The sequence below is a fragment of the Lissotriton helveticus genome, chromosome 1_2 (genome assembly GCF_964261635.1).
Source record: "Lissotriton helveticus chromosome 1_2, aLisHel1.1, whole genome shotgun sequence".
Lineage (NCBI taxonomy): Eukaryota > Metazoa > Chordata > Amphibia > Caudata > Salamandridae > Lissotriton > Lissotriton helveticus.
In genome coordinates, this window is record NC_136058.1 from 209,465,563 (window position 1) to 209,481,747 (window position 16,185).

The following is a 16,185-nucleotide window of genomic DNA, read 5'->3' on the forward strand; positions in this document are numbered from 1 at the left end:
TTCTAGAGGCACTCTTCCCATGCGCACTTCAAGGGGGGCTTTACTTCTTTTGCCTCCCAGACTCCTTCTCTACCCTGATTCTTGTTCTAGCACACTTTCTTTTATAAAACATAAACCCTAACCAAAAGTCAGCTCATATTTATTGTGTGGAAGCTAAGTCTTCCTGCACCGAAGAGAGCTTGATCACTTATCAGTTTGATGTCCATCACAGTCTGTCTTCTCACCTAGTTCCACCCCTAATCCTGAACTCTCCAACACTCGCTCATTGTCATGGCAAACTACTGGACCATATCTTATGCCTCAGCTCCTTAATGTGCACCCCCGCCATCAACATCTTTTCATCTGACCACTTCATGTTCACTGTTCCTACCTTTGACACTTATGAAACCACCCTACGCAGTAATCTAAACTTAAATTCTACTTAGTGACTTACTTACCACAGTGGCACTGTCCGTCATATGCCCACTGCAATTGTTCCTTCCCCAAAAGCTTGCTCACTGCTCTCGTCAAGTACTCATGAAATGCCCCTCATCTGCCTTGTACAGCCAGTACACCTTCATGTCTGATACCCTCCCCTCCTGCTATCCACTTGCTAAAAATTGAGATTCAATCTACCTTTGTAAATGGAGAACATCTTGCACGCAATGGCTCTCAACCAGACGAAAGCCTCTTACTTTGTCACTCATAGTGTGGATGCGCAGTCATCAACTGATTTGATTCTTTTTGTATCAGCTCGACCCCTTCCTCTAGCATGTTCCTTAGGCAATGGCTTTCTACTCTTTGCTCCTAAAGAAATCACTAATATCTGCTCCTTTAAGAGATTCTGACTTATCCTCACTTCTCCCCGTAAGGTACACATTTGAGGGGATTTGTGTAGATATCTTTCACCCCAAACTTGTTTACGTTTCTGTTCTTTTTATAACTTATGCATGTTGTTACTCCAAGTTAAACCATTTTATTTTGACCTTTACTTTTCAGAATTATTTAAGTAAAGTGCATCAGTCAACGCCAGTGGTAAGACTAGAGACAAAGGCTTCCCAGACCGTGTCAAACCAGTTCCAGGAGAAACAGACGTCGCCAAGAGCAAGAAGCTACGAGCAGCCCACAGTAGCCTCCAAATCGCGATCTCCGTCTCCTTATACAAAAAGACGAATGTGTGAGCTGTCAGATGACGCCAGGCAACGACTAGCCCAATTAAATCTGGGCCCATATGAGTTCAAAAAAGAAACAGACGCTAAACCACCATTTGTAGTAAGACATGTATGTGTCCCTTTCTCTAAACTGTCATGTTTTGATTGGGATGATTTCACTCTATGATTTGCTTTACGAAGGTAAACATCAAAGATTACAGTTCAAGAGCCAGTCAAGATCTAATTTAAAACTGAATAGGAAGCCTTTTTTAAGTGCATATACCAATGCAAATATCAGTGTTGCCTTGGCCTTGCAGGGCCTAGAGGATTCCCTGGTAAGATGTCGGGGGAGGGATCGATTTCAGGGCTGGATGGGTCATATATACACCCCTGATGGATTGTCCCCTGTCATACAGCAATCCTGTCCAGGCTGCACATTGCTGGCAGGTTGAGGCTATAGAGTGGCACGCTCGATCCCCTCATCCAGTCCAAGGGAAAGGGGCTGTAGTTGGATGTAATGGTCAGCTAAATTAAATCACTAGTCCATAGTCCATTTGTTGGGCCAGGTTTCCTATGATCATGTGCTGCTTCTTACTTCAGTGGCCCATGTGCATGTGAGCGCTTGCTGGCTCCAAGATCCAGACTGGAAGGCAGAAGCCGGTGGAAGAAACTTTGGAGAAGAACTTTTTATGTTTCTCAGTGAGACACCCCAGATGGAGAGGATGTAGCCTTATGGCAAGAGCGGTCGGCCTCGAAGCTGGGGAGCCAGGATCGAGTCTTGGCAATGACGCTCAACATCTCGTGATTCTGGCGAAATCATTTAATCTCTCTGTGCCGAACAAAAATGAATGTGTCCATCTCTAACGCAATTGGTGCTCATGTAAAGCGCTCTGATACCTGATATCCACTGGTCTAGTTTGCGCTATATAAAACTTAAAAAAAAGAAAACAAAACAAAAACCCATAGCCAATGTGCGCCTGAACTCAAGCTTCTGTCACTGATGATGACAAACAAGGCTGAAACTGATCTCTGGTTCAACATTGCAATAACAGTTACAAGTGGTTAATTACTTTCATTTTTTCATTCTCTCAGCTCACCCCCCTACTTCCTCATTTATCCCCACTTTCCTTCCCCCTTACTCGCAGACAGAATAGTGATGAGTAGGAGAGGAGTGGCTTAAGCTGACAATGGCCCTTGACATTGGTAGAATGTGTGCAATCCCTAGCAATAGTGCTTATAGTTACAAACAGAGTAAATGCAGCTACTTGTGTGGGTCTTCTCTTTTTCTTCTGAGCCATGTCTCGGTTTAGTTTTTTCCCCATTGTGCATTTTGCCGGAGGAGCTCCTTCGATCACAAAGCCCGGCACCCATTGGAATACCGTAAGCCGGAAAAAAATCATAAAAGGTGCTTCTTTATTATAGTGGAGAGAGAGATGAAGCAGGAGGGTAGAAAGGTAGAGAGGAGCAGTTGAGGAGAGGCAGGAAAGTTGAAGAAGGAGAAGAAAATACAGAGGTGTTAAGGAGTTTCATCATGCTATGGGCAACCTGGCCTCCCTAAAGTGTAAAAGTATCCACAGTGTGAGCATTCATTTGAAAGGAGATGGACTTTGGGGGTTATTTAGAACCCCCTTTCACGCTTACTTCCAGCCAGGATATGAGTGACACAAAATGTTACCATGGCCTGTTACAGAGTGGCTCACTGTCCGTGGCACCCCTACAGCCCCCAAACTAAAAACGCAGCAATGTTTTAACAAGATGGTCCTCTTTGCCAGTACCTGGCACTCCTAAAATCTCCCCCCACCCCTCCTTCGCCCCTTGTGATAATTTGATCCTCCCTTGTTTTGGACTTCTGCTTCAGATTCACCAATAATGATTAATGAAATTCTACCAAAAAGTATGTGGTCGCATTGTGGTCTGCACTCACTAGTAGTGTACACCAATCACTGTATGTGAGTCACAAATGCAAGTCCAAATCCTCACCGCTGACCACCAATGTTAGAATTGGGCGTCTCTAGTTGACAGGGGTAGGTACCTTTGTCCAAATTGGGACCCTTGCTTCTAGTCAGGGTAAGGGGGCTACACTCCTAAATAACTCCTGCTCACCCCCTTGGTAGCTTGCACAAGCATGCAGGCGTATCTCAGAGCCAGTGTATAAAGCATTTGTGAACACATACAGTAATACAGTGAAAACACTACAAATAGACAACACCAGTTTAGAAAATTTCTTTACTAGACTTAACACAAGACCTAACGACAAAAATCCAGAAATCAAAAATAAGACATTTTAAATGGTAGAAATAGCTTAGTTCAATGTAGATGGTAAATGCAACACTTTACTCTCAAAGTACCTTAGATGCGTCATGCAAAACAAACAAAGGGTCGCAGGGAAGTTGTTGCTCCGTTCCTTACACTCAGGGGAGTGGATGCGTCAGTTTCTTACTGCTGCTCAGGGTAGGTGATGCGTTGCACTGAATAGCAGTGGCAAAGTACCCAAAGCATCTAGACCAGCAAAAACATAGCAAAAACACTGGAGGCAACAGCAAAAAAATGGAAGGGAGACCCATGCCAATGGTGCCGGGTCTAACACGTGTCCCCTCCAGCTGAAATGTGGGAAGAACTACCCAACGCTTGGGAGTTCTCTTCACTAAGGCGGAAAAATCTGGACAGACCATCAGCATTGGCGTGTAATGTACAAGGGCGGTGTTCCACTGTGAAGTCCATCCCCTGTAGGGAAATGGACCACCACAACAGCTTTGGATTCTCACCTCTCATCTTCATCAACCATCTGAGGGGCCTGTGGTCTGTATGAACCCGGAAGTGAGTCCCAAACAAGTATAGTCTCAACTTCTTCAGTGCCCAGACAACAGCAAGTGCCTCACACTCAATTGCACCCCACCTCTGTTCCTGTGGAAGTAACCTCTTACTGATGAAGTGTAGTGTAGTTCCTATATTCCCAATAGGCTCTCCGCATTTATTTATTTATTATTTATTTATATGCTTGTATTGCCCAGGATTCGACCCCCGGAGGGGTATCTCCACGCTTGGTTCTCCGTAAGTGCATAAAAGGGGCTATAAGAAATCACCCAAAAATGTTATGCTGTCAGAAACAGGTGTGTTTTTAATGCTTTCCTAAAAGCAAAATGGTTAGCGGTTTGTCTCAAACTAAAGGGAAGTTTGTTCCAGAGGGTGGGGCCCATATACGAAAGTGCACCACCACCCTGCCTTGCCTTTCTGATTAAGGGAACCTGTAGCAATAATTGATTGCTGGATCGAAGAGACCGTCCAGGTTTATATGTGCTGAATTTTTCAACCAGATATTGGGGGCCTGTGCCAAAGAGGCTCTGTATGATACAACAAATTTTGAATTTAACCCGCTGGCGGATGGGCAGCCAGTGGAGTTTTTCCAGAAGAGGGCGAGAGGGAGTTCTGGGCGGCACATTAAGGACCAGCCTGGCCGCAGTATTTTGGGCAACCTGCAGTTTGCTAAGTACATCCTCATTAGCAGATAAAAAAAGATCATTACAATAGTCTAACCGACTGACTACAAGGGCCTGGACAAGGGTCTTTCTATAGATGTCCGACAAGAATGGAAATACGCGTTTCAGGAGTCCGATTACCCGAAAGCAGGATCCTGTCACCTGATTTGCGTGTTCTTTTAGCAGTAATCCCTGGTCCAGTCGCACGCCCAGATTCTTCACTGCCTGTTTAATACAAGGGATAGGTCCCAAGTCCACAGGCCACCATTCCGGTGACAATAGGAGGGGGGCCTTCCCAAAAAGCATGACCTCGGTCTTGCCCACATTACATTGTAGGCAATTGGAGGCCATCCATTCAGACACTGCTCTCATTCCTTCAGCAAAAGCGTGTTTGATAGCAGAAGTGAAGTTTGGAATGGAAACAAAAACTGGGTGTCGTCAGCATACGACATTGGGATGAATCCATACGCTCTCACAATGTCAGCCAAGGAGGCCACATACACATTAAATAATGTGGGGCTTAAGCATGAGCCCTGTGAAACTCCCTTGGTGAGTTCCCTAGAGATGGCATGATGGGAGCCCAAGCTGACACTTTGTGAGCGGCCTGAGAGAAAACTCTCAAACCAGGACAGAGCCCGACCTCCTACCCCCACCTCCTGCAGACGACCGAGAAGAATATCATGTGATACCGTGTCGAAGGCTGCCGACAGGTCCAACAGCACCAGAATCATTGATCCCCTCTGTCCTGTGCCATTCTGATGGTATCTGTCACAGAGAGGAGAGCTTATTCGGTGCTGTAATTGGGTCTGAAACCTGATTGCGTGTGGTCCAGCCCTCCCGACGCCTTGATGAAATTAGACAAATGGGTATTCACATGCTTCTCGGTTATCTTGCTCAAATACGGCAGAAGGGAAATGGGGCGGAGGTTGGGTAGGTCTGTCCAAGGTAAGGCCGAGTTCTTACGGATAGGATTCACTACAGCTTTTTTCCATTCCGGGGGCACTTGTCCTTCGTTAAGTGAGAGATTAATCACTGTCTGAATCAAGGGGCAAAATAAGTTGCTTAAAGAGGCCACCATCTTGGCGGGCAGGAAATCTGAAGGGGACCCTGTTTTGATGTGACTTATCAAAGAGTAGATATCTCCTTGACTAATCTCAGGAAAGACAGTAAATGTACCTCCATTATGTGTACGTGGTATAGGAGGGGTACTGTTGGCGCAGCCTTTAAGGTTTGTGACTTTAGTGATTTTGTCATAGATCAACTCTATTTTATTTTTGAAGAATAAGGAGATATCATCACACAGGGATTGAGAGAAGTCGTCCGGGCTCTCACAAGCTATAGTATTCCTTCCTACCTTCCTCAGAGTAATTTTTCCTCCAAACTTTTTCCAGTTTCCTGCATCTTTGTTTCTCCAATCTAAGTTGATCAGTGTACCAAATCTCCTGCTTAGATAAGTGACGCTGTTTATGCAGTTTCATTGGAGCCAACAAATTAACTGCTTCAGTAAGGGCAGACTCCACGTTGTCTTTAGCTAAGATGATGGGTTCAACCCATACCTTCTGTAAGTCATCCAGTGTCACCTTAAACCACTGTCTCCGCCACTGGGGTGGAAGAGCAGGCTGTTTATTAGGTTTGTGCAAACCAAGGAGGGAGAATTCAATCATGAAATGATCTGACCAGTTTACTCGGGTCGGAGGTCGACACAATATTTTGGGACAGTTGGAGAAAATTAGGTCTAGAGTGTGGCCTCCTATGTGTGTTGGACCGCTGTTCTGTATTTGAAGCCCTAAAAGAGCAAGGTCGGAAAGCAAAGACAGCGTCTCAGGGAGGTTAGGAGAATCTACATGGATATTAAAATCCCTCAGAAGAAGGAAATCTTCTTTAGCTTTAAAGTACGGGGCCAAGAGTTCGGTCAAAGATAGAGTAAAGCCCGTACTCGGCCCTGGAGGGCGGTAGACTAATAATGCTCCCTTCCAATGAGCTTTGGAGGCTGAACTAACCTTGAAGATCAACACTTCCATCAAGGATCAGCTTCTTTGTTCAATTATAGAAACCTTTAGTCCTTCTTCGTATACTATGGCAATGCAACCCCCAGTTTTAGTCGGACGGTCAAGCCTGGAGATTTTATATCCAGCAGGGATCCCTAAGGTGATGGCAGGGACCGTGTGTGGTTTTAGCCAGGTTTCAGTTAAGAAGCAGATCTGGGGTTTTGCCATAGTGATGAGGTCCCAAAGCTCACAATGATGCTTGGGCAGGGAACGAATGTTAAGTAGAAAGCATTTCAAACCATTTTGAACTATAGTCCCCCCTATGTTATAACCAGATAAGGTAGCAACATGAGATGCCTGAAAGCGGCAGTGGATACACGAAAAAGGGCGTTGACCAGAAATCACGAACACAGGATTTTAAGGGCTTGGGCTGTGTACCTGATTCGGCGGACCACCATGGGGTCAGTGCTAACTTGAGCAGCGTCCATAGCCCCTAGCCACGTCCAGTCGCGGACGGGCGCAGACGGGCTACTCTTTGGCTACTCTCGGCGTGTCTTCGGCTCACCTGCGCGCTCAGGAGCAGGCGAGGGCTAAATAGCCCTGGAAATGCACCACTAGAGCGCTAACCGCTCCAGTGAGAAACAGGAAAAGCCTGGCTCTCCCTGACCCGCCCTCCGCGCAACGGTACTGGCTACCGCGTGGGACCGGGGCGGGCAGGAGTGGTAATCGAGCCCAGGCTTCCTCAGCTGCCCTGAAGGTAACCGTCCCCCCTCTCAGTTCAGATTAGGGAGAAGATATTTTGCAGCAGCGCAACTGATATAGCGCGGTACAAGCTAGCACACATAAACTTTAAAATCAGTTTCCAAATTAAAATTTTAAATCGACAACAGAGTAAAATGTATTTTTAAAATTTCTCAGGCACAGCATAAAGCACGATTTAGGCACCTCTGGTGAACAAGCGGGTCGGGGAAACTCTGCCTCAGTCACCCTACTGCAGCTCGCCGATGTTCTGGCTCAGCCTAAATAGCCCTGGAAATGCACCACTCGAGCGCTAACCGCTCCAGTGAGAAACAGGAAATGCCTGGCTCTCCCTGACCCGCCCTCCGCGCAACGGTACTGGCTACCACGTCGGACCGGGGCGGGCAGGAGTGGTAATCGAGCCCAGGCTTCCTCAGCTGCCCTGAAGGTAACCGTCCCCCCCTCTCAGTTCAGATTAGGGAGAAGATAATTTGCAGCAGTGAAACTGATATAGCGCGGTACAAGCTAGCACACATAAACTTTAAAATCAGTTTCCAAATAAAATTTTTAAATCGACAACAGAGTAAAATGTATTTTTAAAATTTCTCAGGCACAGCATAAAGCACGATTTAGGCACCTCTGGTGAACAAGCGGGCCGGGGAAACTCTGCCACAGTCACCCTACCGCAGCTCGCCGATGTTCTGGCTCAGCCTAAATAGCCCTGGAAATGCACCACTAGAGCGCTAACCGCTCCAATGAGAATCAGGAAATGCCTGGCTCTCCCTGACCCGCCCTCTGTGCAACGGTACTGGCTACCGCGTCGGACCGGGGCGGGCAGGAGTGGTAATCGAGCCCATGCTTCCTCAGCTGCCCTGAAGGTAACCATCCCCCCCTCTCAGTTTAGATTAGGGAGAAGATAATTTGCAGCAGCGCAACTGATATAGCGCGGTACAAGCTAGCACACATAAACTTTAAAATCAGTTTCCAAATTAAATTTTTAAATCGACAACAGAGTAAAATGTATTTATAAAATTTCTCAGGCACAGCATAAAGCACGATTTAGCCACCTCTGGTGAACAAGCGGGTCGGGGAAACTCTGCCACAGTCACCCTACCGCAGCTCGCCGATGTTCTGGCTCAGCCTAAATAGCCCTGGAAATGCACCACTAGAGCGCTAACCGCTCCAGTGAGAAACAGGAAATGCCTGGCTCTCCCTGACCCGCCCTCCGCGCAACGGTACTATCTACCACGTCGGACCGGGGCGGGCAGGAGTGGTAATCGAGCCCAGGCTTCCTCAGCTGCCCTGAAGGTAATCGTCCCCCCCTCTCAGTTCAGATTAGGGAGAAGATAATTTGCAGCAGCGCAACTGATATAGCGCGGTACAAGCTAGCACACATAAACTTTAAAATCAGTTTCCAAATTAAATTTTTAAATCGACAACAGAGTAAAATGTATTTTTTAAATTTCTCAGGCACAGCATAAAGCACGATTTAGACACCTCTGGTGAACAAGCGGGTCGGGGAAACTCTGCCACAGTCACCCTACCGCAGATCGCCGATGTTCTGGCTCAGCCTAAATAGCCCTAGAAATGCACCACTAGAGCGCTAACCGCTCCAGTGAGAAACAGGAAATGCCTGGCTCTCCCTGACCCGCCCTCCGCGCAACGGTACTGGCTACCGCGTCGGCCCGGGCGGGCAGGAGTGGTAATCGAGCCCAGGCTTCCTCAGCTGCCCTGAAGGTAACCGTCCCCCCCTCTCAGTTCAGATTAGGGAGAAGATCATTTGCAGCAGCGCAACTGATATTGCACGGTACAGGCTAGCACACATAAACTTTAAAATCAGTTTCCAAATAAAAATTTTAAATCGACAACAGAGTAAAATGTATTTTTAAAATTTCTCAGGCACAGCATAAAGCACGATTTAGGCACCTCTGGTGAACAAGCGGGTCGGGGAAACTCTGCCACAGTCACCCTACCGCCTTGGAATAATATATCCTATAGATTAGACGTAGGAGTGAGGTCGACTAGGTCTCTATCAAATATATTAAACTTAATAGTGAATGCCATCTAGCTCAGAGGTCACTAGAAACGTTCTTGATTAGTTTCTGACAACCGCATAAACATGACAACTTTGTTTCCCAAGAATAAGAAAAGTATCTCTAGAGTCGTGGAAACAATAGAAGTATTTCACTTAGTCACTCGTGCATGCTTCGTTTCTACAGAGGTGCAGAGAAATAGAGAGACTGGCATTTTCAATAAAAGGTTTATTGAACAGTCTTCTTTCTCATGCAAGAAAAGTGAACTGCTACAATCGTAATGCAGACTGCAAAGTATAATGCGTACAGCGAGAACAATATTATAAAATAATACTGTAGGAGCATTGTATGGTTTCTAAACCAGATATAAATACATACATAAATAACAAGGGCTAAAAGTACTCAACTGGTGCTTCTAAAATACGCCTACCTCAGTGTACCTAACCTGAGCCTAGTACGCGGGAAGAATGTGTTATTGTGTAGATTGCAGCAAAGACTGTACCCCAAGTGTTGCAGTCTTCCAGGTGTTGTGCGATCCCCATCGGTAAACAAATTGTTAAAATCCTGTGTTTCTCATGAGGGGTAGTATCAGTAAATACTACCTCGATTTGAGTAATTTTTTGAGCTATCCAGAATGGAATTTGTTCCTTTTTTGTAGGTAATTTGCCAATGACCGATTGTATAGTTTGTGGTGTGATTTTATTTGTGTTCCCCTGGTAAGGGGTGTGTTGTGGAATCCTTATAGGAGGTTGGACTGTTAGTCTGCATGCCAAATTGAACCAATTGTCTATATATTTTTATTGGTTGTTTTAGTTGAACTAATAGTTCATCACCTGACATTTCTTCAATGTCAGGATGTGGTGTATAGCTGGCTAGTACCGGACATGTTGCTCCTGGTCTACCTAGAGGACCGAGCCTGGTAATGTGATTTTGATGGTGTAGGGCGCCTTTAAACCAGAGTGCATGCTCTTGGTAAGTTAGTGGAATTTCAATATCCTCTAAAGGAACGTATTCCGTTGGATGTTCCTCTACTTTGTAGAAGTGAAACACATGTGTTACTGAATTTGCTTCAGGGAATATAATCCATGAATAGAATACCTTTGTCTGCCGATATTCGTGTGCCTCTATCACAAAAATCACCCTACCACCTCTTGATGATAGGCCATTTGTTATAAGTTTTATAGTGATGGCTTTCCTTAAATTTTCTGGGATGATTATAGAATCCAAGTCGTCCTGTTGGAAACCTGTAACGTCTAAGCCGCGTAGGGCTGCAGCTTCACCGGTTGCGTTGTCGTCGTCTTCGGTCATTGTTTAATGAAAGTTGCAGAGCAAGTTCAAAGGAAACAAAGATAAGGTGCACAATATTTTGGAACATTGTAGCCTTCAACGTTGAATAAACCAAAAACGAATACATAGGATTTTCGTCCTACTTAGTTATGGCGCATATTTTATCCTTTCACCCACTCCAGATGTCTATTGGAGTATTTTTTTACGGGAAAAAGGGGTCTCTGAGAAAAGCACGACCGAGTTACTTTAGTATCTAGCGTTAAATTAGTGCCTTACCAAACGTTAGGCGCCATGTACTGTAGTTCCTATATTCCCAATAGGCTCTGCGCATTGGAATAATATATCCTATAGATTAGACGTAGGACTGAGGGCGACTAGGTCTCTATTGAATATATTAAACTTAATAGTGAATGCTAGCTAGCTCAGAGGTCACTAGAAACATTCTCAAATTCACAAGACGGGATTAGTTTCTGACAACCGCATAAACATGACAACTTTGTTTCCCAAGAATAAGAAAAGTATCTCTAGAGTCGTGGAAACAATAGAAGTATTTCACTTAGTCACTCGTGCATGCTTCGTTTCTACAGAGGTGCAGACAAATAGAGAGACATGCGTTTTCAATAAAAGGGTTAATGAACAGTCTACTTTCTCATGCAAGAAAAGTGAACTGCTACAATCGTAATGCAGACTGCAAAGTATTATGCGTACAGCGAGAACAATATTATAAAATAATACTGTAAGAGCATTGTATGGTTTCTAAGCCATATATAAATACATACATAAATAACAAGGGCTAAAAGTACTCAACTGGTGCTTCTAAAATACGCCTACCTCAATGTACCTAACCTGAGCCCAGTACGCTGGAAGAAGTAAGTGTGGTGTAGCATAGGTTTAGTTTTTCTTTGCCAAGAATCTATCCAAGGTTTCTCTAGGTTCTAACAAGCTCCAAACCTTAGTTTAGAATGAAGGATCTCAGTCTCGTGACTCGATTTCCCAATACCCCGCAAGGGGAGCTTGGAAACACTGGAGCTGGATTCTCACCAAGAGAAATGCAGCCTCTCGATCAGTGCGTCAGCTGGAGGGTCGACTTCCTTCGGCACTTGCTGTAGCGAACTGCGTTGGGCAAGTAGATAGTCGAACTACTCCGAACCACCGTGTCTTGCTAGAGCAAGTGAAGGCATATTTATACCTTGAAGGTGTCTAGTTTGACGTAAAGTCTGGCATAATAACGTCAGGAATGAACCCCAAGGGAATAGTAGTTCTTTGTAAAGTAGGTGAGTTCTTGGACAAATCAATATTCAAGCAAGGCAAGGTCCCTGACTGCTTCAGCCAATTTTCCAAGAAATTGTTGTGACGATTTGATATGGGTGGAAGTAGCCATGCCTGTATTTGGTCTGCATGGGCTATGTCTAAATAAGGGAATGATTTCTATGCCTATATTAGGGCAATGTGAATTGCACCTATATAAAGGCATGAATCGGGAAAATTCACTCGGATCCTAAAACGCCATACAACATCCACTCCACTTTTATATGTACGACATTACTAGTTTCTAAAAACAGAAAATATATCTAAGCATGATGTGTTAAAAATCCCACCCAAAATACACAAAAATGTATTCAAAATGGTTGTAAACGAAAAGAATATTTGTGCTTTACACATTTAAAAGCAATGTTTCATTCAAAGCATATAGATGATATTTAAAATACGCTATCCGAATGAATCATGAAAATACATTCATGAAATGGCTCTTAAATACAGAAAGAAAAAAATCGAGACAATTCCATGATAGAATATATAAAGCGTTTGGTTGTGGACAAGGTCAAATATTGTCTCTTCGGAAGTATTCAGAGAATTCTTGTTCTCTAGGAATATTTCTACTTTAAGCAGTTTACTTTGTGCCAAAAAAAGTTCCAATTTTGGAAAGATGTCAAATCATAGAAAAATAGAGTTCCAAATTTAGAAGTTTGTTTTGCGAAAAGTGAAGGTCGAATTCAGAGAACACTGAGTGCTAACTTCAAAAGTCAGTGTTATTGTTTGGAGAAAACATCAAATCCTCTAAGCTGGTAGGGAATTTGTCTACTACTGTAGATGAAAGTTGGACTACCTCGTCAAGCAGATCAATTGCACATAGATGAGAAGCATCGCCGTCTGCTGCATTAGCAATGTTTGAAGTGGATGGTACCTGTGTGCCTGTTGCTCCACGTTTCTCACTTTCTGCAGTTTGCGTCTGTGAGATCTCAACGAATGCTGTCATCAGGATTGGTAGCCGCTGGTGACAACACAATGCATGAGCCGTTACAGGTTCAAGCAAAGTATCAACTTCCGTTGGCAGGACTGATGGGAGTGTCAGACAGATGTCTAGCATGCATTTTTCTCCACATAGCAGGCATCGTAGAACTGGTAGGATGCATCTTTGCCAGATTGGTCGGAATGATAGAAACCAAGTGGTATTTAGATCTCTTAAACGAGCCAAGCCCAGAATTTGTATCATGCGCTCACGACACTTCATTGCCAGGAGGGTGTTCTCGAAGGTGATCTGGGTGTCGATGGTGACTTGACTTGCCATACCGGAGCAGAACAAATAAAAATGGTATTCCTGCTACGAGACCCAAAACATGCGGCAGGCCGCCAAACACAGAGTGCACGAAGTTTGCAAATATGCCTAGGAATGCTTCAAAGGGTGCTAACAGTCCCGAAAAAATCGTCTTAAATACATGTACAATACCACTGGTATCGGACATGTTTAAGATACGACCTAACATTTCTGAGAAATGTTTAGGGCAGTTTGTCGATAAAAGGGCATGTATCTCTACAGAAGTCCTTGCAACCTGCAGATCATACGTCTCTTTGGCCGAGGTCAGTGGCACAGTTTTTTGTAAAAGAATGGCTTTGTCTGCTTAAAGTATCAATTCGAATAGAAGAGATGTTCAATGAAGGCCATAATGGCAACTCCCCATCTGACTTAGTTTTAGGAAACAATACTTGCATACAGCAAGTGACCCTGACTGACACATGAACGAGATAGGGGGTTCCTGGCAATATGCCACAACAGCTGTGATCATTCAACATAATGTAGCTTCCATTAGAAAGCTGCCTAAAAGTTGGATCTATCACTGCAGCTGGAGAACCTTGCAGGTGGCAGGATAAGTTGTTCGAGGAACCATCGCAGGCCCCGTGTAAGTTAATACCCTGGCGTAAGAGTGAACCGCTTAGTGTGTTTTCACAATTTATACCACTAAGAAACACTTCCTTTCCCCACTTCAACATTTGTGTGTATAAGGTAAATCCCAGGATATCTTGATGTATTCTTTACCCAAACTTTCATATACGCCCACTGGTATATGTTTTAAACAATACTGAAAATGGAAATTCTTCACAGGCAGAGTGATTGTACCATGTATTATCCATTCTGTCGCTAGCTTCTCAGAAACAGTTAACGGTAATCTTTCAAGTTTTTTAATGCTCAGCACTGTATAGTCTGCCCCTAGCCCTTCTCTGTGCCAAAGTGATTTGTTTATTTGTAAGGTTAAACTCAGAAAACAATGACGTGGTGTTGATTAGACGCCATGGCACATAGCCAGAATGAAGGTTTTGCAGCGTCCAGCCCAAAAGCATTATAGAACGCAATTGTGACTGACCATGCTGTAACATGACTAAGTCCTGCTCCATTATGTCAATGGCAGAGGATACTATGCTGTCCAAAGAATATATTGTGGATGACAGAGTCGTTAACCCATTGTCAACTACAGAAAGAGATTTCTTTAAATTAATACAATCAATTTCTCGTATTCGTTCTGCAGTCTCTGCTTGCGTTGTTTTCCATACTTCATTATAAATGGCATAGATACCGTAGTATATAAAACGTTTATGACGCGGTTTTGCAGATCCTTGTAAGAATCCCTTAAATCAACGCCATCTTTAAGTAAAGATAAGTGTTGTTTTACTTCCTTTAGTGTAGTGTAGCCACTCAAGGCACAGTTTTCCCACACTGTATGATGTTATTATCCCTGGATGTTGTCTCTGGACATATCTTGGAGCTGGCCTAGTGTAAGTGAACCCTTGTGTTTTATTCAGGAATCTATCTTGACAGTTGTTCGCGTCTGTGGGTCAGATTAACCATTTTTTCCAATCAGGATCTGTTCTGTTGTTAAGTGAAATAGTTTGTACGCCAACCACCCCCTCTGAAGTGTTACTTCTTTCTGGTGTAGGTGTAGGTACTGACGGTTTGTTTAAATCTTTTATCTTAGCTAATCCAAGACAAGATGTCTTTTGAACAGTGTCATTCAAAATCATTATTTGTTCTGGGATAATGCAGGCTCTAAATAAAGCTTCTAAGCCCTGCACCAGCCAGTCTCGTGTGCCCCAGACAGTTTTTGTCTCAATGGTGTCTTTCCAAAAGTCAAAACCTAATGTAGACTACTGAGCATAAAAGGTCGCAGAATAAATTTGCTTTGTATTTGTCAACATACTTTTCATTCCTGTCCTATTAACATTTTTAAAGTAAAATGATTCTGGTTTGGAAATATTAAAGCCTGAAAAGTATGGAAATTTGTCATAAAATGTTTTAGATGTACCCTTTGTTGGCGTAGGACAATTTTCCCATTGATTATAAGCAAAAACATTTCTAGGGTTTGCAGATCTATGCAAAAAATGAGGACCATAGTGAATATAACAGTACATTTGTTCATAGTCTGATGAACCTTCTAAGTATTCATGATTTGTAAATTTTGCAGACATTTCTAATTCTGACATCATATTATTAACAGTCTCAAAGTCCCAATCATCAAAAAATGTGCTGGGTGAAACAAAATCCCTCAAGCTATGCTGGACCAAGAATGTCATATTCAGTTCTGTCCCAAGCTATACCACCTGGTATAGGAATGGCTGTGATGTTTACTGCTGACAAGTCTCTTTGTTCACAATGGGATGATTTATGCGGCTTGAGGAGTACGTTGATGTGCTTTCTTATTGTGTCCTTTGTACTATATTTTCCATTGATCAGCATTCCCAAGGTAAATACCAGAGTCAACCAAAGTAGAAGAAAAAGTACACCTAAGACAATCCATACTTCAACCCATGATGAAACCAGATATATTTTTTCCATTTGTTGAAAGAGATCTGTTATTTGATTTTTTAAAGTTTTTTCAGCTGGCGGCGTTTCAGGTTCACTTGGATCCTCGGAAAACGTATCAAAGTTAATGAAATAGCCAGAGGCAGTTCTGTCAATTGTAGGGATTGCTTCCGGATTTGATGAAATCGCTTGATCACTTGTCATATTAGTATACTCGGATGCTATATCTTTGTAGACAGGTGTTTCTTGACAAACTGTTATTTGGGTCTCAAGAGGTACAAGTTCCATGGCTTTGTTGCATAGTCCTTTATTCTGTACTGCAGAGTCTTCAAATGTTATCAGTCTCTCAGTTTAAACCTCTTTGATTGTAGCCAGTTCGGTCGTCTGCTACATCTTTGGAGTCCACTCGGCCTACTACTTATGATCGGCCACATGATGTGGTTTTACCAGGTCGATGGA

At 43.7% G+C, this 16,185-nt stretch overlaps 1 protein-coding gene across 2 annotated transcripts in view; it reads left to right on the plus strand.

Annotated features, from left to right (window-relative positions):
• Positions 1-16,185, plus strand: part of SPATA6 (spermatogenesis associated 6) — a 478,099-nt gene that overhangs the window by 73,532 nt on the left and 388,382 nt on the right. For both annotated transcript variants that reach the window (XM_078671405.1, XM_078671396.1), the window contains exon 3: positions 979-1,260. In XM_078671405.1, coding sequence (XP_078527531.1) covers positions 979-1,260 — 282 coding nt within the window. The remainder of the gene's footprint in view (positions 1-978; positions 1,261-16,185) is intronic.